The 19,947-nt window shown below is 41.4% G+C and overlaps 1 protein-coding gene across 1 annotated transcript in view; it reads right to left on the bottom strand.

Annotated features, from left to right (window-relative positions):
- Positions 1–19,947, bottom strand: part of csmd2 (CUB and Sushi multiple domains 2) — a 229,383-nt gene that overhangs the window by 41,421 nt on the left and 168,015 nt on the right. Inside the window, exons 34-47 of the mRNA XM_071499949.1 lie at positions 19,315–19,410; positions 18,467–18,670; positions 17,694–17,818; positions 15,041–15,137; positions 14,021–14,125; positions 13,671–13,789; positions 11,227–11,296; positions 9,248–9,364; positions 8,807–9,016; positions 7,125–7,313; positions 3,761–3,938; positions 2,034–2,179; positions 1,857–1,937; positions 1,114–1,227 (exon numbers count right to left, since the gene is read on the bottom strand). Coding sequence (XP_071356050.1) covers positions 1,114–1,227; positions 1,857–1,937; positions 2,034–2,179; positions 3,761–3,938; positions 7,125–7,313; positions 8,807–9,016; positions 9,248–9,364; positions 11,227–11,296; positions 13,671–13,789; positions 14,021–14,125; positions 15,041–15,137; positions 17,694–17,818; positions 18,467–18,670; positions 19,315–19,410 — 1,851 coding nt within the window. The remainder of the gene's footprint in view (positions 1–1,113; positions 1,228–1,856; positions 1,938–2,033; positions 2,180–3,760; positions 3,939–7,124; positions 7,314–8,806; positions 9,017–9,247; positions 9,365–11,226; positions 11,297–13,670; positions 13,790–14,020; positions 14,126–15,040; positions 15,138–17,693; positions 17,819–18,466; positions 18,671–19,314; positions 19,411–19,947) is intronic.

The following is a 19,947-nucleotide window of genomic DNA, read 5'->3' as shown; positions in this document are numbered from 1 at the left end:
TTATGGCAGACAATATCCCAAACATAGACTGTACATAAAAATGGACATAGATTCTTTCTCTGAAAAGTGAAGCCAATACAGAAGTGCCTTAAACCTGCATTATATCTAATCACCTCCACTGGTCGTAAAAAGAGGTCAGATTGTATTGAGGTCTATGGGAAAACCGCCCTACTTCTCATTTGATTTATTACTTCAGTAAACGTTTTCCTAATGAGTTTATGGTCACAATCGCTAGTTTCAAGTCTTCTTCAATACAATATGATGTTCCATTTTTAAACTGGCTACTGTGTGATTGAGCAGGTCAACTTCACCCCTCAGTCCTCGTCAGCTCCACCTTGTCATCCAAACATTGTGTCATACAGTTTCAAAAAACCAAGATAGCGACGGCCAAATTACAAACTTGAGGCTTCAAAACGGGAGTTCACAAACCAATGGGTGACATCACGGTGGGTTGACACTTGGTTCCAAAGTACAGAACACTTCTTTTTTCTGCCACATATATATGTAGCAAAGGAGCTAAAAGTGCTAAATTTAAAAAGTCTAGTAGTGAAAGCAAAATCATTTCTGACATGATGTATATTTGCTTACTGGTCTGTCTTCTGGCAATGGCTTTTTATCACAAATAAATACATTTTATTGTATTCATAAGGCACCGTATTCAGTAAGTATTCATCTATCTATTGCAGAAGATTTTAGCTCAATTATTTGAGAAATCTGAGAACCAATAAATTTTTAGTTTTAGAGAAATAATAAGGAAAGATAAAGCAGGTGGAGAAGAATATACTAAATGTAGCTAGGAGAGAAAGAAAATGTGATAAAGAAGAGATTACTACTAAGAGATTACTACTGGAAGGTTTCAGGTTCAATGCCTGAATCAGCAGAATAAATATGCGTGGGAAAATGACTGAGCAGTGCTTCACCCTTCCCTCATTACCACCATTGAGGCGCTCTGATTAAGGCCCTTATCTCCTTGCCCGTCATGTGGAGCTGCCCACTGGCCAGCGAATCAAATTCGGGTTGTACTGAGCAGTGTCCAGATGTGAAGGTGTTATTGTGTAAGAGTGATCAAGGCCCCCCCCCTTTCAAGTTCAAAAGTCTCACGCATTCACTCACCATCACATGAAGGCGGAGGCCCCTCAAACTCCAAGTGTGTCCCCAGCCGGCAGGTCAGGATGCTGTTTCCACTTAACTGGTAGCCTGGAAGACATCGGTAGCGCACTATATCACCTGAAGAGAGAGACAGAGGAGGAGGAGGAGGAGGTACAGTCAATGACAAATCAGAGATGGTGGCAACAAGCCAAAATGTCTGCGGAACTAATCATGATCCATTGTGTGTCTCAGTGAAAGAAAAAGTTAACAGTGGAGAAAAGTACCATAATAAATCCCCTACTGGGAATCCTATAGATGAAACACTATGTCAGTGTCGTCGGCTTTGTGTCTCTGAATAATAACGTGTCAAGGAGGTATGCAAATAAACAGATAAGAAGAATTAATCTCCATTGTCTTCTACAGGGGAGAATGAGAGCACCTGCCCCAAATCCCTTTGGCTTTCTGATTATTTTGTCAGAATCATTCATTTATACTGCTGCCTCAAAGCTTCCATGGGTGATGTAGCTTAGGGCGAGTCTGCATTCAGTAGCACTGACTTATGGGACATGTAGTCAGTCAATCTGGGGCAATGTAACCTGTCAGAAGGTGAATTGACAGTTGGGATTAACTCTTCAGAATGCTACAATTCCACCAGTCAGCATGGGACCAAGGTCTAATACAAAAAAGTTAGCAGAGCATAGACAGTGGTGACTGTGCGTGTCTATATGTGTGTGAATGTGCCTTTTTGTGACAGCATTTCCACCTACCAATTTTAAACTCTTTGCTTGCCATCAGGATCTCTGCATTAGGAATGATGGGGGGAGGCAGGCAGTACTGCAGTCTGTACGCTTTATTGAGAGCATCAAAGACATGAAGGGAGTCAAACACAGAATATATGTGAATCATCAGCTAGAAATAAGGATCAAGTAAAATCTTTTACATACCTTGATAGCTGATCCGGAACAGTCCGCCCTTCTCTGTGTTACTACGGAAACGTATCAGCACCTGATTGGAGGTGCTACTGGGTGGATCATTGGGCTCTCCATCAGTAAACACCCCCAGTTTCCTGGCTGTCTCCTGTGGACCATCCCTATAGGAAAAAAGTCACTAGTCAACTATACCTTCAAAAATAACAACACACTGGAGATACAGTGATTATAACCATAGGGGGTTTTCTGTCAGCAGCCTCTGCTAAAGTGCACACTTGGTCTCTAACCATAAAACACCTCAAGACTCTGTAAGGCATCTCTGTGAGAAAACCAAACAAAGCCACATGCCAGATTATTGTCAAGCAGCCTCCAGCAGCAGAGTGTAACCAAGCTGCTCTCACTTCATCAAACCTAAAGCAATTACTCTGGGCTGCTCTGGGTGATTATGCTGAAATAAGGTAAAAATTACAGATAAGCGTGAAATGACAGGTCTGGATTACGCTGCTCCTGCTAACTGCCATCCAAGGGGAGAGTCTCTGGAAGCTGTGGCCCAGCCTTGGCAGTCCCCTGGCGTGGGCATGGCCGATTAAGCCAGCTCCCAGATTCCTGCCACAACCATTCAGCTTAAAAACCATCTGTCTTTGGCTGTCAGACTGGGCATGTGCGATTACAAGCAGCTCTGGAAACGGCTGGCTAGGGACTGCTGCCTGACAGCACTCTGGCCAAGCCGCCATTACGGGGCCCATTTCCTTGGCTCAGTAGTTCAGTGGATAGATACAAAGAAGTGGTAACTGGAAACTGGGGAACATGATAGTCCCCATCTTGGCTCTGCAGGAGGCTGTTGGGAAAGATCAACACAGTGGGGGCCATTTACAGAAGAGCCACAATAGATAGAAAATTGACATTTTGGCTCTCTAGTCATGTCGAGTTAGCGACTTAAACTCTCCACAGACTGAAAATGTTGACGCAAATTTCTATAAGCAGCCCAATCTGTGAAACATACAGTCGATGACACCTCATGCCATGTGCACTTGTGGTCGTCAAGTTGCCAGGTTGGCTGGCAGTCAGATCTCCGGTCTCACTGAGAGCTGGGACCTTTGGAGCTTGTCTTGGGATCAGCTGGGACTGGCAGACATCATGCATGCAAAATCCTGTCTTTGGTCACACATATGTCGGGCTCAGCCATACATTGTGGAGGTGATGAAAGGAAGCTTTACCACTCAATACTCAGTACGATATACACAGCCCTACTCTGTCTCCCCCAGTTTTCTCCCACACAAATACTTAAGTGAGGGAGGGGTTGTGTGGTACTTGTTGAAAATAAGCTGCACTTTCAGTGAATGAAAAGAGAGGAGGGGGCAGGGGAATTAGAGATTAGCTGGACTCTGACTCAGTTTTGTCAAGTGACACAACAGAGGCTGATATGGGGAAAAAGCTGGAGGCATTACAGCTTTAAAAAGCAGGAGCAGGTGACAGGGACTTGAAAGATAAAGAATTATGATGAATTGCACATATATTTAAAAAATTGAAACATTTCAATGACACTTAAGTACATGAAGTACAAAGGTCAACATTTTGCTGGGATGGCCTTGAGATTTAGGTTTTTGTCCGTTACCAGAAAACTGGTTAAAATATGGTTTCACTTTACCCCCACAAAAAAATATTAAGCTACAAAATATACACAGTATCTCATAAAGGGAGTTTCCACAAATCTAGAGCCCCTGGGAGCAGTAATTTCTTACCAGACAGTGATGAAGTCATGTGGCCCATGAACCTGAAGCAGGGTGAAGTTAAGTTTTATGCCAAAGCCAGGAGCCACGGTGATCAGCCAGGAGCAGTCAGCTGAACTGGGGTACTCCTCTGGGTAACCTGGGGAGAAGATGGTGCCATTGTCTGACGTAATGTTCCCACCGCAAGGCACTGGGGGGGGGGCAGAGAGAGAGGCAGTGTAAATATATCAGCGGGCTGGGAATACAACAGGACAGATGCATAATTCAGCTGCAATTGGTGGAAAAAGGGGATTTTTCATCCTCCTCTTCTTCTACTTCCCTTCTCAGTGTCTTTTTCTCCCCTCTCCTTCACTCTTCGTCTAGTGCCCAGGCGCTTGTCTGAGCTAAAGATTAGCCAGTAAAGCCTGTTAGCAAGTGGGGACTTGGATAGAGTGTTTTGCTAAGATAAGGCCTCAACCCTTTCCCATTGGGGGTGAAGAGAGAGAGTGCAGAGATGAGGCGAGGGATTAGTTTGGTCTGGGCTTTTGAGGTGTGTGTGTGTATATTTACAGTATGTGTTATGTCTACAAGGAGTGGATATGCATGAGTGTGTAAACCTGTGTGTGTGTTTGAGTGACAGGAAAGGTTAGAACAGCATGTCTATGTCAAAACTGGGACAACACTGGGACGTCACATGCTTCATGTCCTGAGGTAAAAAAAAAAACAAATCCTGTACAACCACACAAATACAGTGAAACACACACTCAACCAGAGGCACACAACCCTTCACCCGGCCTCAAATCTGCATGCATAGAAGTTGTAACTATTTTTCAAACATTCCTCAGGAACTCAGGAGCTTCTCACCAACTTAACGATTACCAAGCCTAACACTCCCACTGGTGCCCTTAGAGAAACCCCTTATTCACAGTGGTAAAGCAGGGAAAATCAGGACGGAGTGGTAATCGCAGTAGTGCAGGCATCTCAAGCAAACCAGACGGGGTATTCAGCTTAACGACACACCCTCGGACGCCGATGGGAATAAGGTCATTCCCAAAGCAGAGACTGCATGTTTTATCCCTGTGTTTCTCACTCAGGTTATGTGTGTGTTCATGTAATACAGATGCTTGTGTTAGCCCTGTGGTTGAGTGCCCTCCCGCCCCGCCTCACCAGGTTAAATGAGCTATTGATCACACCGATTGATTAAACCCTGGACACTCCATGGAGTTGCACCTCTGGGTGATGCCATCGAACGGTGAGCTACTTAAGCATTATGTGCGAAAGACTGTGTTTGCTTGAAGGGTTAGGTAAGAACAGAAAACTTGAAAGCCTTGGAATTGTTTTTAAATACAAAAGAGAAAACAGACGCATGTAAAAAATTTTTTTGATCTTTCATAGTGTAAAATCCTTTCTCCTTTCATCATAGCACCATTACATTTCACAATTAAATTTAAAACTTTTTTGTTGCATATGTGTATACTGATTATATTCTGAACTAAACTGGGTTTGGATGTTGGTTTCAAGCGTGCTATGTTACTTTAGTAAAATAGAAAACTGAGTACAAAAACAAAAAAAAGAGAAAAAGCAGGAAATATGGCCAATTCTTCTGTGGAACCTCTAGACACCATGTCAACCCCATGTCACATACTAACTTGCAGTTACTTTTTCAGAGAAAAAAAAGAAACTGTAAAGGGTAATTATTTCCAAGTGATCCATATGCATATACAATTTACCACAGACTTCTGTTTCTACACAAACAGTTATATAAGTTATCCAAATATAAAAGGAATGGAAAAGGGGTGACGAAGGAGGAGGAGGAGGAGGAGGAGACGAGACTGCAAAGATCAAGTGCACAGAGAAGTTGAAACAAACAAGACACAAAACAGAGAGAGAAGAGTGCAAAGTATTTCATAAACACAACATGGTGTGATTATAAACACAAGCTAAGTAGGTAAATGGAGGTAAAGTAATAAAAATCAATGTCTCTCATCCCCCTGAAGGGGAATCTATGCAAATACTGGAGTGACAGAGAGACTGAAGAACAGGTTGTACTGAGCTAGACTGGGTCAAGTAAAGGTGTTACAACAAGGTTTGCTGCCATGTAACACTGGCTATGTATTAGCTGAGAGGAGATGAGCAAAAAAAGATCAATGCATTTACTTTGCTAGCAAAGGCAGTGGTGTATGGGGTGGGGGGGCTTTTCTGGTATCGCATCACAAGATTGTGGATGTTTTTGTTGTGGTTTCAGTCTCGATTTCATCTTTGCACCCCCAATATTTATCCCATTAAGACTGAGGGACCTCCTATCACTTCATCTCCTGCTGTATCACTTCCTCACACCAGGTCACAGCATTAAAGCCAATTCAATTACACTCACAGTTAGAGGCATCAGGCTACCTTCTCCTGGTCATTCTGCCTAGTGAACACACACACACATGCAGACAGACACACACTCAGCGGTAAATGTTACTGAAATACGTATAAGCCTGCATTAAACATGTCAAGCAGTGTAATTTGCTGTTCAAATACTGTACATACTATTGGACTGACATATATTAAATACTGTGTAAATGCTATATATTTCATCAGCACAGCAGGGGGCTAAATTGGATTTGCATAGATGATTATATAAATAAGTTGTACATTAAAAACTGCACAAGCATGTGAGCATTGTACTGGGGTATAGGATACTGCAAGATAATTAACATTCTATTCATGTACAGTATTTTATAGAATCTTCATATATTCATGTTCCTATACACACCAACAAATACACATTTGCATGCACACGCAAGACATCACACACAAAGGTATAGTATTCTAGCAGGTTTCTGGCAATAATACAAAGAAAAATAGCTGTGAGAGAATAAACTCCTCCCTCTGGCTTTTCACTCTTGCTCTGTCTCTCACTCCCACTTATCTCCCTGCTCACCCATTCAAAGTTCCAGTGTCACGGCCATCACCTCCCTCTGTAATTTTGCCTGCCTTATTGAATAATCGACAGCTAGAGCGTGAGAATGTGGGTCAAGGACGCGGAGAAAGAAAGAGTACCCATTACTTCTCTTTTCAATTTAGGCCCTCTTTTATTCATCTTTTATTTGTCTCCGTTCCTCTTTAGCACAGCATTGATTTGCATTGAGGAGTACTTTGCTTTATTAATGGGGGATGATAATTCACTTTAATTGCATTATTCGTAATAGATAATCATTACCTCCATGGCCGCACTCCACACTAACAATGTAATAGCTCAATGAGTTCTAAACAGGAAGTTACCTTGTTATTAGTTTAGTTCTGCGTTCATGAGGCAGTTGAGTCGGCCATTTGTTTGGAAGCATTTAGATTGTTTAGATTTATAAATGTGTAAAAGGTATGTATGGTAAGTCAAGTCTCGATCCCTTACCTTCGCAGCGAGGGAAAGGGTGATCCCAGTTGCGGGTGGTGCCATGCTCACAGGTGAGGATGGAGTGTCCCATTAGCTGATACCCAGGCAGACACTCAAAGGAGATAGACTGGCCCACATTGAAGCCAGCACCCACCACCACTCCATAGCGGAAAGGCTCCGGATCGGGGCACTCCTGTAGCTCATATGCTGAGAGAGAGAGGGAGCAGTTACATCATTTATTTCATGGTACAAAATGGTAAAATAGTTGAGATGCACATTCTGTACTTTTAAAACATGTCTGTGCCCCTTTGTGAACATGCAAACAGAGTAAATCAGGGAAATGACTGTTTCTACGAACCTATTGTTGTGATGATCACTGTGACCACCTACCGATGCTGACCACCTAACTGTTCCAGATTCCTTGTTGCTGCCTGAAGCCAGCAATCAATTCCCACAACCACCACTGATTATCCTCAATATGTGAATGCTTTGCTTTCAGATAAAAGCAGCACAGCATCCTTTATTTTTACTTTCCATCTTTAATTCCCCTTCCTCATCTTTCTGTTGTTCTTCCTCCTCAACCTCCCACTCGCTCTTTCTGCCTCCTCCTCCTCCTCCTCCTCCTTAAACAGGAGTTATCAGGGGCGGGATTGACTTGTGCCGGAGGAGTATGAGGCAATCATCAGAAGTAGTGTGGGTAAATAATTCTTACTTTTTTTCCCTCTTGGAGACAAAGGCAGAGCAGGCAGCAAGCCTTGAAAAGCCAGGATATAAATATAACTAAAGAAATTGATTTCTATGGATCACAGCTTCCCTTTGTAGGAGATAACTCATGCAAATACTGCAAAAGGGGGGTATTTGCAAATATAATGCTTGATTTATATGCTAATGTACACATAATTATGTAAATGCACAATGCTACCTTTCGATTTGCCGGCTCGTTTGTTGAATCACAAAATACAAACTTTGTGTGCCTGTTGCATTTGTAGACAAGGGCAATTTATTCCTTGCAGCCATGTGGATAGGCAGCAAAGCTGTTTATTGGCACATGGCGAGGAAATCTTTTAGGTGATCAACAGTTTTATATACAGAGATTTATAGATGTGTGGAATTTACTGGCTGTGGGCTGATTAGTTTGACACAGTTGGTTCCAGGGCTAATTCAGTAATGTTATAGCTTTACATGCATACACATCACAGCGAAATGCCACTAATGATACACAAGTGAACATGAAGAAAAAAAGGTAACACTCTCAGAAATTATCATATGTCATTACGCATTTACAAGACATAATTCATCTCTGTGACAATGACTCTTAAAGTGATTCTGTGATTGTGTCACTTCAGGGCAATAGCTCTGATCATTATAGTTAGATTCACTGTACCTCTGCAGAACCATATTTCAGTGACAGCAAAGATGGTTTGAAGCAGCCAAAAAACTCCAGTTACATTAAAGTAATTACTAGGTTGAATATGCTTTGCAGAAGAAAATATCTCATACTCTTGATACTGGCTCAGCTTTGCAATTAGCAAAATGTAGTCTTGGTAATTATGCTCACTATTATAAATGTATATTAACTGGGTCTATTTTTGTCAGAGACAATCCAAAGGCTGGTCATAATTTCCTGTTCCTATCTTCTGAATCTTTTACAAGGAGCTTTGAGTATATTGTCATACACATCATCATGGCTGGATTCTTACCCTGGTACTCAAACCTGAAGCCTGGTTTGTTCTGCGAATGGTCACTATGGAAATACACTGTGGTCTCATGGGAGGTGGTGAGAAGGGAGGAAGGAATATCCTGGCCACTGAATCGGCCAATCACCGCACTTGTGTCAAGAGGCCCATTACGTATCTCAAGGAAATCATGGTTGGCCTCGGTGGAGAAGTTGAGGAACTGAATGTGGGCTCCTGGGAAAAAAGGAAAAAAAAAAAGAAATGAAATTGAAGAATGTTTTTTTTAAAATATTGCTTAGGTACCATTTCACAGAGTCTCAGATCTAAATGACTTTCAGCCAGGTATATTTACAGCTACAAACGTTGTCATTCCACAGTTCGGCCCTACAAGCTGCATAATTAGAGGTTCTTGAGTGTGGAAATGCCAACATGTGGCATGCTGCAAGAGCCTCTTATGATGCTCACCGTAACCAACTGGCAGGTAGATTCTCCAGGTGCAGTCACTGTTGCTAGGGTAGTTGCCAGGGAAACCAGGACTGAGAATCATGCCCTCCATCTCCTCCCGGATTCCACCACATTGAGCTGGCAGAGGGTAAACAAAGCGTTTCATTAGCATCTGCAAACAGTGATTCTCCCACATTAAAATAACATTGCAAATACGTCTTACTGCAGTTCTCTATTGTAGTAGGTGGCTCAAGCAACCACAGTGCAAGTTGAAAATATTTGATGAGTTTATATGAGACAAATAAGCATAGTGTGATGTCAACTAGTCCATGTTTAGTGGAACCATCGCAGAACTGAAATACTCATTTTAAAACTAAAGTTGGACACTAAAAACTGAGAGAATAACACTCTGAACCCAAAGCCTTTAATTTTCTATCTTTTATGTGGGTTTGCATTGCTTGAAGGTAAGGTGAGATGGTTTTTAAGTGCAGGTTAAGTGCAATTTTTATTGCAATAATAAAATTTGTGTTTTTGGGATTTGTGCTGAACTCAATGTAAAAACAATCAAAAACTGTCATTAACAGAAAGCATCTCAACAAAAGGGGCAATTTATCTCACTATTAAAGAGCTTTGGATATCTTCTCTTTTTACTTAAGACATCAAGGTTCAATATGCTGTGTCTTTTGCTGCTCTTCATCTTTTCCCTTTCATCTTTAACCACTGAAAGATAAATGTTTCTTTGAGTGAAATTCAGGATGAAGATGCACAAGAGCTGGTAAAGAGGTGAACTGAGAAAAAAAAGAGGAATGGAAATACTGACGGAAAGAGGAGATGGGGATCAAGAAAGATGAAAAGAGAGAGATCCTGACACCAAAATTAAAAAGATGAAAGGATGCTGAAACTCATCGTAGAAGAATGAGCTGACTCGAGGAAAAGAGAAAGACAGAGGTACTGCAAGAAAAAAAAAAAAAACAGGCAAACACAGGGAAGAAGATTAAGAAATAAATGGGACAAACAGCCTATATAAGTCAGAGGAGGGAGAAACCATATAGAGAAAATCAGAGTGATGTACTGTGGTGTTTCTGTAAGGAATAAGTGAGGGGTTAAATGTTATCCTGTAGCAGCAGCAAAAAGCCTGAGGTAATCAGGAAACTGCTGATGCCTGTGAACACGATGAATCTTTCCTCGACTTCAACCAATCACAGTCCGAGATGGAACTAATTAGGCAGTAGTAGGTTGTTCCAATAAGTGGAACCCGTTTGTCAAGGCGCTCACACAAGCAGGAGGACTCAATGTACAAAACTGGAAAAAGGAACCTAATGCTGCTGCAGTCTCAACTCTCAAGGCAGGAATTAATTTCACAATGACCATGGCTCTCCTCCACTCTAATAAAAAACATGAACAAGTCAGATATAATCTTTGCTTTTTGTTTGTATCGTCTATTTTCTTTTCATTTACATTTCGGAGCTAGGTTATCCCTGGCATAGTGTTTCTGTATGTGAGCGCTATTGGAAAGGTAACGCATATCTTTGTCACCTATAGAACTGGTTCTCAAAGTGTGGTCCAGGGAGCCGTGGGGTCCTTGAGGGGGTTCCTGGGTTCCCAAAAAGGGGAATCCTTTTATTTTCACTATAATTCCATCATAAGTAACACAATGACAGAATGTATGACTATCTTGGTCATGGGTTTAAACACTTTACGTCATAAAACATTCGAAAGCAAAAATCTTACCAGATTGGGGTTCATGGTCTAATTTGAGTGAGTTAGAGGATCCTTGATGTGAAAAAGTTTGAAAACCTCTGACCTATAATATGTACTACCATAGCAAAAAACCATGGCATAAATTATCAAGCACTACAAGTCTGTACATTGGGACCTTGGCCTTGGTATAACGTTTGGAAGGATTAGCTGGTGTGCTCAGTAAAGATTTCCCAAAGAAAAATAGTCAGAAAGTAGAAAGGAAACAGGAGAGAAGGAAATAAAGATAAAGGTATTTTTACCTATGCAGAGAGGAGGTGGGTAGTTCCATCGTCTAACAGTCCCAGGCATACAAGTGATGTGAGAATTCCCCTGTGAGGAGCATCCACACCAACACACAGACACAGACAAAAGTGCAGCAAAGAGCAGACAATGAAATAATTTCTTCTCCCCACTGTCACTCAACTGTTGCTCCAATTATTTGAACCTGCTGCCTGCCTCTACATGACTTCATGTGGCGACTAAATGACTAAATCCATCTGAAGTGACAGACATTAGAGAGGCAGCATCACAGGCACATTAAGATGATCACACAAAGGGAGACAGAGCGGGAAAGATTACAGAGCAGTTCAGATTTATCATTGCTCTGCTAAAATAAGCAATGCATCAGGCATTTTCTGAGAGTTCTGGATTAACTTTCAAGACTAACATGCCATAAAGATTTAAAAACTGATTAAAAAAACTAGTTCATGTAACAAAGAACCCTTGGACCATTAGAAAGCACTCTTTCACTTATCTCCCAGATCATAGATGGCTGCTGCAATGGTTGATAATGACTTAAGATTTATACAAAATTGATGGATGTTAGTTTAATTTCCTCTTTATCCTACCTATCTACCTAATTTAGGTCAGGTGTACCAATTTATAATCATAGAATTTCTAGTAGGTAAGGGTAGAAAAACAATAAGACCATAAAGAATAGAGAGGAAAGAAACAATATCATGAAACTGGGCACAAGTGATGTACACACGGTGATAAAGAGGCTGTATATATGTGTTCTAAGAGTATGACTGATCTAACCTATTGTGCAATAAAATATGATTCAATAAATAATGTTTACTATGTTTTTAGTCACTTAATTTATATCTGGGTGAACTGAAGTACTTCTCTCTGATGATGCCACTACTGCAAATACTATGAGAAAAGTAATATCCAGGGCTTTTAACTTAATGGCAAGTTGGCGGCATAACTTTAAAAACTTCCCGTAATACTAGATCATATTATTTGATTATCCAGAGGCAATGGAGTTCAAAAACTTCCATGGAGCTCAGGTCAGGACTCAGATTCCTACCTATAATAACAACATTTACATGTTAAATGAGCTATTTTTAGGTTTTCCAATTGCTACATAGTCAACATTAGCATTAACAGCCTTAACTTAACAGTCTAGAAGAAACATTGTGAGTTCTGCAGCATTTCTTTACTTGCCAGGAGCTGTCTCCAGAGATGGAAAGCAGACCTCTTGTTTTGCCTCTATTTCTATCACTTTTCTTCTTTTGTTCTACTAAAGTTAACATGCTCACCAGCTAACCCTGGCCCATTGGCCTGTCTTGTCACTTTCTGATACCGTGTTACTGCAGCATCCAGGTTGCCCTGATGTTGTGTTATAACATCTTGTATTGTAAACACAATGATGGCTGAAGCTCTCGCCTAGTCTGCTGAGTAAACACCTGTTTATGTTAACGTTGGATACTTAGCGATAGCAAAATGTACAAATAGCTCCTTGAAGTAATTATATTCATTTCTAAGATGGCAGCACAGAATTGAGATCATCTCCCCAAACCTTTTTTGCTAAAACCTGCCACTATCATTTTATCAAAACATGTAATCAGAGCCATTTATTCAAATTAAAAATGCAGTCAAACCGGTGTGAAAAAAGGCAAGTGACACAAACCGAACCTGGCATTTCTAGATGAGGACAGGGAGTGGGAGCTGATGGGAACACACAGTCCTGACAGACTGGTGTGGTGCAGAGTGGATAGAGAACTTTCAAGTAGATTTTGTGTGAACTGCTGCATCCAATGTGCTCCACAGATGTCACCATCTGTCTGCTGATGATGACTGTGGAAGCACTGGAGGACCTGCACAATACACTCAAACTTGGAGGCTGAGCAGAATTCTGAGTTTATAGCAAAACCAGCACCACATCCTATAAATTATAACCAACATATGGAGGATAACTGTCTAGATACCCATTCTATTTGACCAACTTAAGGGGGAAAACTGTCATGCATCATAACATGCAGGCGGGATGACAGAGATGAATCATTACTATCATCCTCTAATCTATAAAACCACACAGACAATTTTCGTAAAACCACTGAGCTCAGCACATGTTGAACTTGTTTACAGGTGAAAAGATGCAAATGAAGGTGCATACATTCCCTTTCTGGTGTCTATCAAAGCCAAAGTCAGAGCACTCTGAATGTTATTGAAAATATGCTTACACTGATTTAATCACATTAACGTAATCAAAGCATCAAGTTAATTGAGGCTGAAAAATGAAAGGATAACTTCTGACTAAACTTCTAAAAGGAACTTCTAAACACTATCCCGTCCTTCCAGTTTCTTTTCTCCGAAATTTTGCTTGATTGACTATCATAAAAAGTGACACTCACAAAGGAAGCATCAATGTGATTTCATGGGCATTTGATGATGAACCATAACTGAAGGCAGGAGATGTTACCTGTAGAGTATATCCTGGTTCACAGTGGAAAGACACCACATTGTTCATCTGAAGACGCTCCCCAACTTTGATGCCATTCATTGGAACCACAGGCTCTGGACAGTTGGTCAGAGACACCGCTGAGGTGGATGAAGAATGGATGGAAAAGATGACGGGACAGAAGAAAAAAAGGAAGGTTATTTAGAAATAATGCAGAAACATTAAGTACGGAATTATAATGGGAAAGCACAAGGCAAAATGTGGGGAAGAACCCAACCAGTGAAGCGTCATAAGAAATGTATTTGTTGTAATACTTGTCCTCAGGGTGTTGGTATTTACATGAGGTAGTGAAGAACTCTATTTTCACTTACTTTTGTATTCCAGCCTGAATCCAGCTGCAGACACACTAATGTCAGAGAAAAAGTGGAGGTAGAGTTGGTTGGAGGTGCTGTTGAGGAGCGCTGGAACCGTGGTGCCTTGGGGAGAAGATTAATAGAGGAGTATGGCAATGCAATCTCCTGCATAGGCCGACCATAACTAACCACATAAGCTACTGCTCTTTGTTGCATTTGGTGATTTAAGAGTGTGTGTCTGTGTGTGTTTGTGGGTGCATGCAGAAAGGATGTATGCATGAATGACTGTGTGTATGTGCATTTGAATATTTAGGGAGGCAGATGCAACATAGTGCGACCTTCTTGCTTTTAGCAGCACAAAGAGCAGAGACAATAGTTTATTCCTGTATGGAATAATTTCTAATTTCAACTGAAATTAGAAGACAAAAAATACTTCCAAAAAAAAAAACCATAAAAATCATTATCACTCAATAAAATCATGCTTTACAAATATGACCTAAAATTGGTGGTTTAATAACTCAAATTTGTCAGCCTGGCATTTCTCTTTCATCTCTTTACTTCAGGGTACCTCTAACATTTACGTTTGGTCTGGTTCCAAGCATAAACAAAAGGAGAATTCCCTGTTGCTGTATCCTCACTATGACGGGACTAACGCAGAACCTGTAAACAAACACTCACTACAACTCCACACAGAAAAGGCTAACCTTTGTGGAAATGCACCAAGAGTTTGCCAGGGGATGCTCAAACAGATTGGAATTTTGAAACTTTCCCATGTTGACACCAGCTGGCTTTATGTACTCTGAATTTAATTTAGCACTGTTACAATGCCAACTGCGCCCAAATGAGGCCCCCATTTTAAGTGCTGTATGCGCTGGTGAACAAATTCAGTCTGTTCCAGGTACTCAGCGCTGCTCTGTGATAGGTGATCAGACTATTAAGTTGCCTGGACTATGATTTTAGGTATAAACTCTTTTATGTTTAAGATTAAACAACATGCAGAAGAAATAAATGCACACACAAACACATCTTTGGTAGTACCTGAGAAGCTGCCGAGCATGGTGTCAGTGTTGTCTCCTCCGTCGAACACCTCCAGCGAGTCCCAGTTCTGCTCTGTGACAAAGCTGATTACCTGGATCTGAGAAATGGGATGGAGGAGGAACACAATTAGTGACAAGAAAAAAAAATGGAAACATCAGTGGAGAAACAGAAAGGATGGGATTTAGAGAGCAGAGCAGAAACAGTAGGGTTAAGAGTGTGTATGTGTCAGGAAATCAGGTTCAAGTAATGAGCGAGAGAAGACAACATAAGAGATATATGTGAAAAAGGGACAGTGAAGGACAACATCCCAATCATGACAAAGATATTTCTGTACTGTTCTGTCAACAATCTTCAATCCATTCCTCTGCATTTGTTCAGTGTGTCTAAAAAGCCTCAAACAACCATACAAACTTTTTTCTTCTCTTTATATAGTTTAAAGTACATAAAGGGTGAAAGATAAATTGATCAAAGCTACGAAGTACTTTGAAAAACAGCAAGAGTTCAGAATTCTTAGGAAAACAAAGCAAAAGTCATTTGACAATATAAGTCTTGCTTTCTTTTAAAAGGCTGCGTTCAAGTGATGGGCAGTGGTTATGAAATGAAGAAACCAGGAGACAGCTGCAGAGAATGTTGAATATTCTTCAAGGAGAGGAAGACTTAGACTTATTCTAATAAGAGTTACCAGTGTTGAGAAAAAAAGACTGCGTACTCGAAGAATAGCACAAAGGTTGCCTGAATGATGGAGCTTCAAACGATGGGGTGGTTCGGGCGCATACCACATGGGCGCAAATGCTCTACGCAGGCGAGACCCCAGTTCAACTGTCATTTCCCTCCTCTGCCCCATTTCCTGTCACTTTCAACTAATAAAGGCATAAAATGACCAAAAAAAAACCAACGCATTTTGCTATTGAATGCTGACCAAAGGAGGTGCTGAGGGTGGGCATACCCCTGATATGTATAAGTGAATGCTTGAGGGGCTACACTGAGTCATCTACTATGTCTTTTGTCTCTGTGTTTCACCCTCTTCTTCAGCACTGTATGTGTCCTCCTTCATTCTCTCACTCTGTCCAAGCCTCCCTTTCTTTTCCCTCTCACATCCATTCCTTGGCCCTCCGATGGTAATAGATCGGATACGAGCCAATTAAAGGGGCGGCAGGGGCTCTGGCACATCCCAGGGAGACGAGGCAGATCACAGATTGATCTTTCATTAGGGGGCCATGGCAAATGTGCCGGCAAGGCACCTCGCTCCTTTAAGTTCTCTTCTGGATCGTGACACTCCAAACTAATGTGTCTGTGCTCGCTGGTGGAAGGGGAGCAACAGTGCGAAAGACAGACGGAGAGAAAGAGGATGAAGGTGTGAAACAGATGAGTGGGAGCAGGAATAGTAGGGATCAGGATGATTCATCTGCAGAGAGTTTGGACAAAGAGCGGCAAACTCTCTACAGTTAACACCTTGCATTTAGTAACACATGCAGTGATCACTTTGCAGTGAGGAAATGTGTGTGAACACAAACTCTCACTCATCACTACCACACCACACCACAGACATTTCACTGTCAAGCTTTTTGCGATTCAGAGGGCGAGTCTACAGTCAGATCTTGGTTCTCATTCTTCCTCTGTTTCTCTTCCAAGCTATTGCAATGTTAGTATGTTGCGCAGCATGCTAAGCACGCCTGTGGGCCATCTTGTGTATTTGACCTGCAAGGACAGTCAGCTGAGATGGAGGAGCTAATAGCTGAGGGACGGCACTGAGGTCATTAGCCACAGAGGCTGAGGCATAAGCCTAAAAAACTTTCCATCAGGCAGATCCACAGGGACCTTGCTCAGGTTCCTGGTAGAGTTCCATCACACACGCATCAAAGAATAGGAATATGCAAACTGAATTAACTCCCAAGAAAGAAAAGTAAAGTAATTGAAGAGGAAATTCTACAAATTTATTTTTAGTCTTAAGTTTCTGGTATGGTGACCTGACAAATTAAATTCAGAGGCTCTGTAAAGTCTATAGACTCTATCATTTAGCTGCTCTCCTGTACCCAGAGAACTGTAAATGCTATAATATGATATACAGTGGCTAGCTCTGTTAATTGGCCCTTGCTAAGGTATATATCACCACACAGGGGCTTGCTCCCAACACCATGCGGAGCTGTAATGGCTAGAGGCTAAAGATAAATAAAATCTGTTAACTTGTTTAACAGTCTGACCAGAGACAGTTTTCAAAGGGGATTAGTCCATATGTTTAAAATCAGCAAATAGGTCACTGGAGCTCAGCTTTGGAGTTTTCATTAACGGAGACTCTTATCTGATAAATAACAAGCTGGAAGTAGGCAGATAAAACAATACTTAAACCATGAATCTAGGTCTATTTTATTATATTACATGGCTCTAAGTCAATTACTTTACTCCATCATGACATGCATTATCATTACGACACTGCTTACGTTTCTTGTCTGGACAGTGTGAGTGCAGTGCATTCCTTCTTTGGGTTGTGTGTGCATTGGAAAATGTAGGATTGGGTTGGGGATGGGGGATGTAACAAATTTACACTTTGTTGTTACCAGAGCTGATTTACTCAGGGATTTTGCGTAACCTGATTATTACAAAGCTGACACCCAGGAGGAACACTGATGCCAGGGAGAAACTCTGTTGTGCAAACCTGGATTCCTGATCCTTCGGGAACAGTGATCTTCCACACGCAGTTCAGGCTGTTGAGGTATGGCTCAGGAAAGCCAGGAGACAAGATGGTGCCTGTTCGATGGGTCAAATTACCTCCACATGGAACTGCAGGAGGAAAGCAGAGAGCAGAAAAGATGTGAATCCTGTTAGCAGTCATAGTCTTTTTTTTTCACTCAACTTCAATCATTAAATCACAACCAAAATGTTAAAGCACTCCAAGACTACACACCGAGTCTGATCCACCTGGCCATTAAAGCACACACACACACTAACACACATTGTCTTCAAATACTCTCTCCCCAGCTTGTTCTGCACGTTTACACATCTGGTGACAGTGCAGGAGCATCTGCTACAGCTATATGTTGTGTGTGAGAGTGTGTCTCTGTATATACATGTGGATATTACCATATGTGTGTGTGTGTGTGCGTGTACATCTGTGCGTATTTGTGACCCTCAGCAGTATCTGCTACCTGCGTGCTGCATGGCTGAATCTCACTGTGTTGCTACAGGCACTGGCTGGCAGCCCACATCTGTGTCGGACTAACAAGAGTTTGACACTCTAGTTATCAAGTGAGAGAGACACAGACACACAACATGGCAGGAAACAAAGTAGAGAAAGAAAGGAAACTAAGAAACTAACAAAGAAATAAATAAAAAGAAAGACAAACCAACCAACAAAGAAAAACACAACCAAACTGACTGGTGAAAGCTTAAATGAGCGTTTGTGTGTGTGTTTGAGTGTTCATGCCCCACCTATACAGCTGGGTATGGAGCTGTTCCATTGTGCCAAGGCATTGGGAACTGTCAAACATTCAATGGCACTTGATCCCTCCAGCATGTAACCTGGGCTGCACTCAAAGCGGATCACTGCGCCAACAGCAAAGTTGTTGCCCATCCGCCGGCCATTTCGGGGCTCAGGGACTGAGCTGCACTGGGTGGCGCTGGTCCGTGGCACAGCTGTGGAGAAACAGAGAGAGAGAGAGCATGATTTGATTTTGAGTCATTACCTGTAACATTTATCTGTGTTGAAAGCTTTAAAAAGAGATTTCTACTTAATTTGCATGGGGTCTTATATAAATCTAAGTTCTCCATCAGTGTCAGTATGATCAGTGTGTCCCAAACAGATAAAACAAAAATATGATATTCAGCTTCTCTTTGCCTTGTGCTTCCTTCAGCTCACTTACAATAAAATGCAAAAATGAATTATTTATTCATTAAATTTCCTCCAGAGCTGCTGTTGCCTTTGGATATCTGCAGCAAATGCCATTTCTGGTACAGTGCATTGTTTAAGGAAAATAACAGTTCGAGAGATAAGTTCCTCTTAGGGGACTAGATGAACTGGGGAGTTTAAGCACAACCTTTTCAACAGACCGCCATTCTTCTACTGAGTTAATGCTCCAAATCACACACGTCTGCCAACACACATACAAGCAAGTCACAGGTGAAACGCCGACTGAAGGTGAATCCTTGCAAAATCACTCAGCAAGTCATCTATTATGGAGAGGAAATGGGGCTGTTAGAACAGAGGGACTCCTACAGAAACATGGCAGTAGGATTTGTGAGTCTGTTTGTGTGTCTGTGTCTCTGTGTTAAAAACTTACCCTGGTAGACCAAGTGGAATCCTCTAGAGCTGGATTGGCCTTTGGAGGTGAATTGGATCAGGATTTGGTTCGAGGTTGCTAAAGGCAACGACTCCCCTGAGGTGGAGAAAAGTTAAAGACATAGTTTGCAATGTTTCTGACAATGTGCTGCCTTCGGTTTATGTTTGTGTGGGTACAAACGACTGTTTCTTGATACCTAATTACCATCTAATCACATGCAGTTAACTAACAAACATTCCCATCATCAGTCTTGAGCAACACAATTTAGGTGTGAATGTTAGTGACAATTTCGAGAATTCAATCTGCGTCCAGCAAGAAAATTCAAAAATGCAAGTAATAGGGCTAAGAGCTAATAAATGTGTGAAACATGACAAACTTTCTGTGTGATGCATTGCTGCAAAGTAAAAAAAAAAAAAAAGTGCAGATATCTGATTTCAGTGAAAATCTGTTGTTAAGTCTTGAGCTGTGTTAAACTGTGAGGTTACGCTTTGACAGAGGGGCCTACTGTGATGAAAATACAACATGCTAATAAGGCATCATGAGCATATGGCATTATGCAAATGCATGGTGGTTATTAATATTAGCCCAATATTTTATGGTCATACAGGACTGCGCTTATCTGCGATGCTTATC

Source organism: Trachinotus anak, unplaced genomic scaffold (assembly GCF_046630095.1).
Source record: "Trachinotus anak isolate AG129_WGS33_773 ecotype Australia unplaced genomic scaffold, CSIRO_AGI_Tana_v1 ptg000016l, whole genome shotgun sequence".
In the NCBI taxonomy this organism is placed as follows: domain Eukaryota; kingdom Metazoa; phylum Chordata; class Actinopteri; order Carangiformes; family Carangidae; genus Trachinotus; species Trachinotus anak.
The sequence above is the reverse complement of the archived record's forward strand: the minus strand, read 5'-3'. Positions and strand labels throughout refer to the sequence as shown.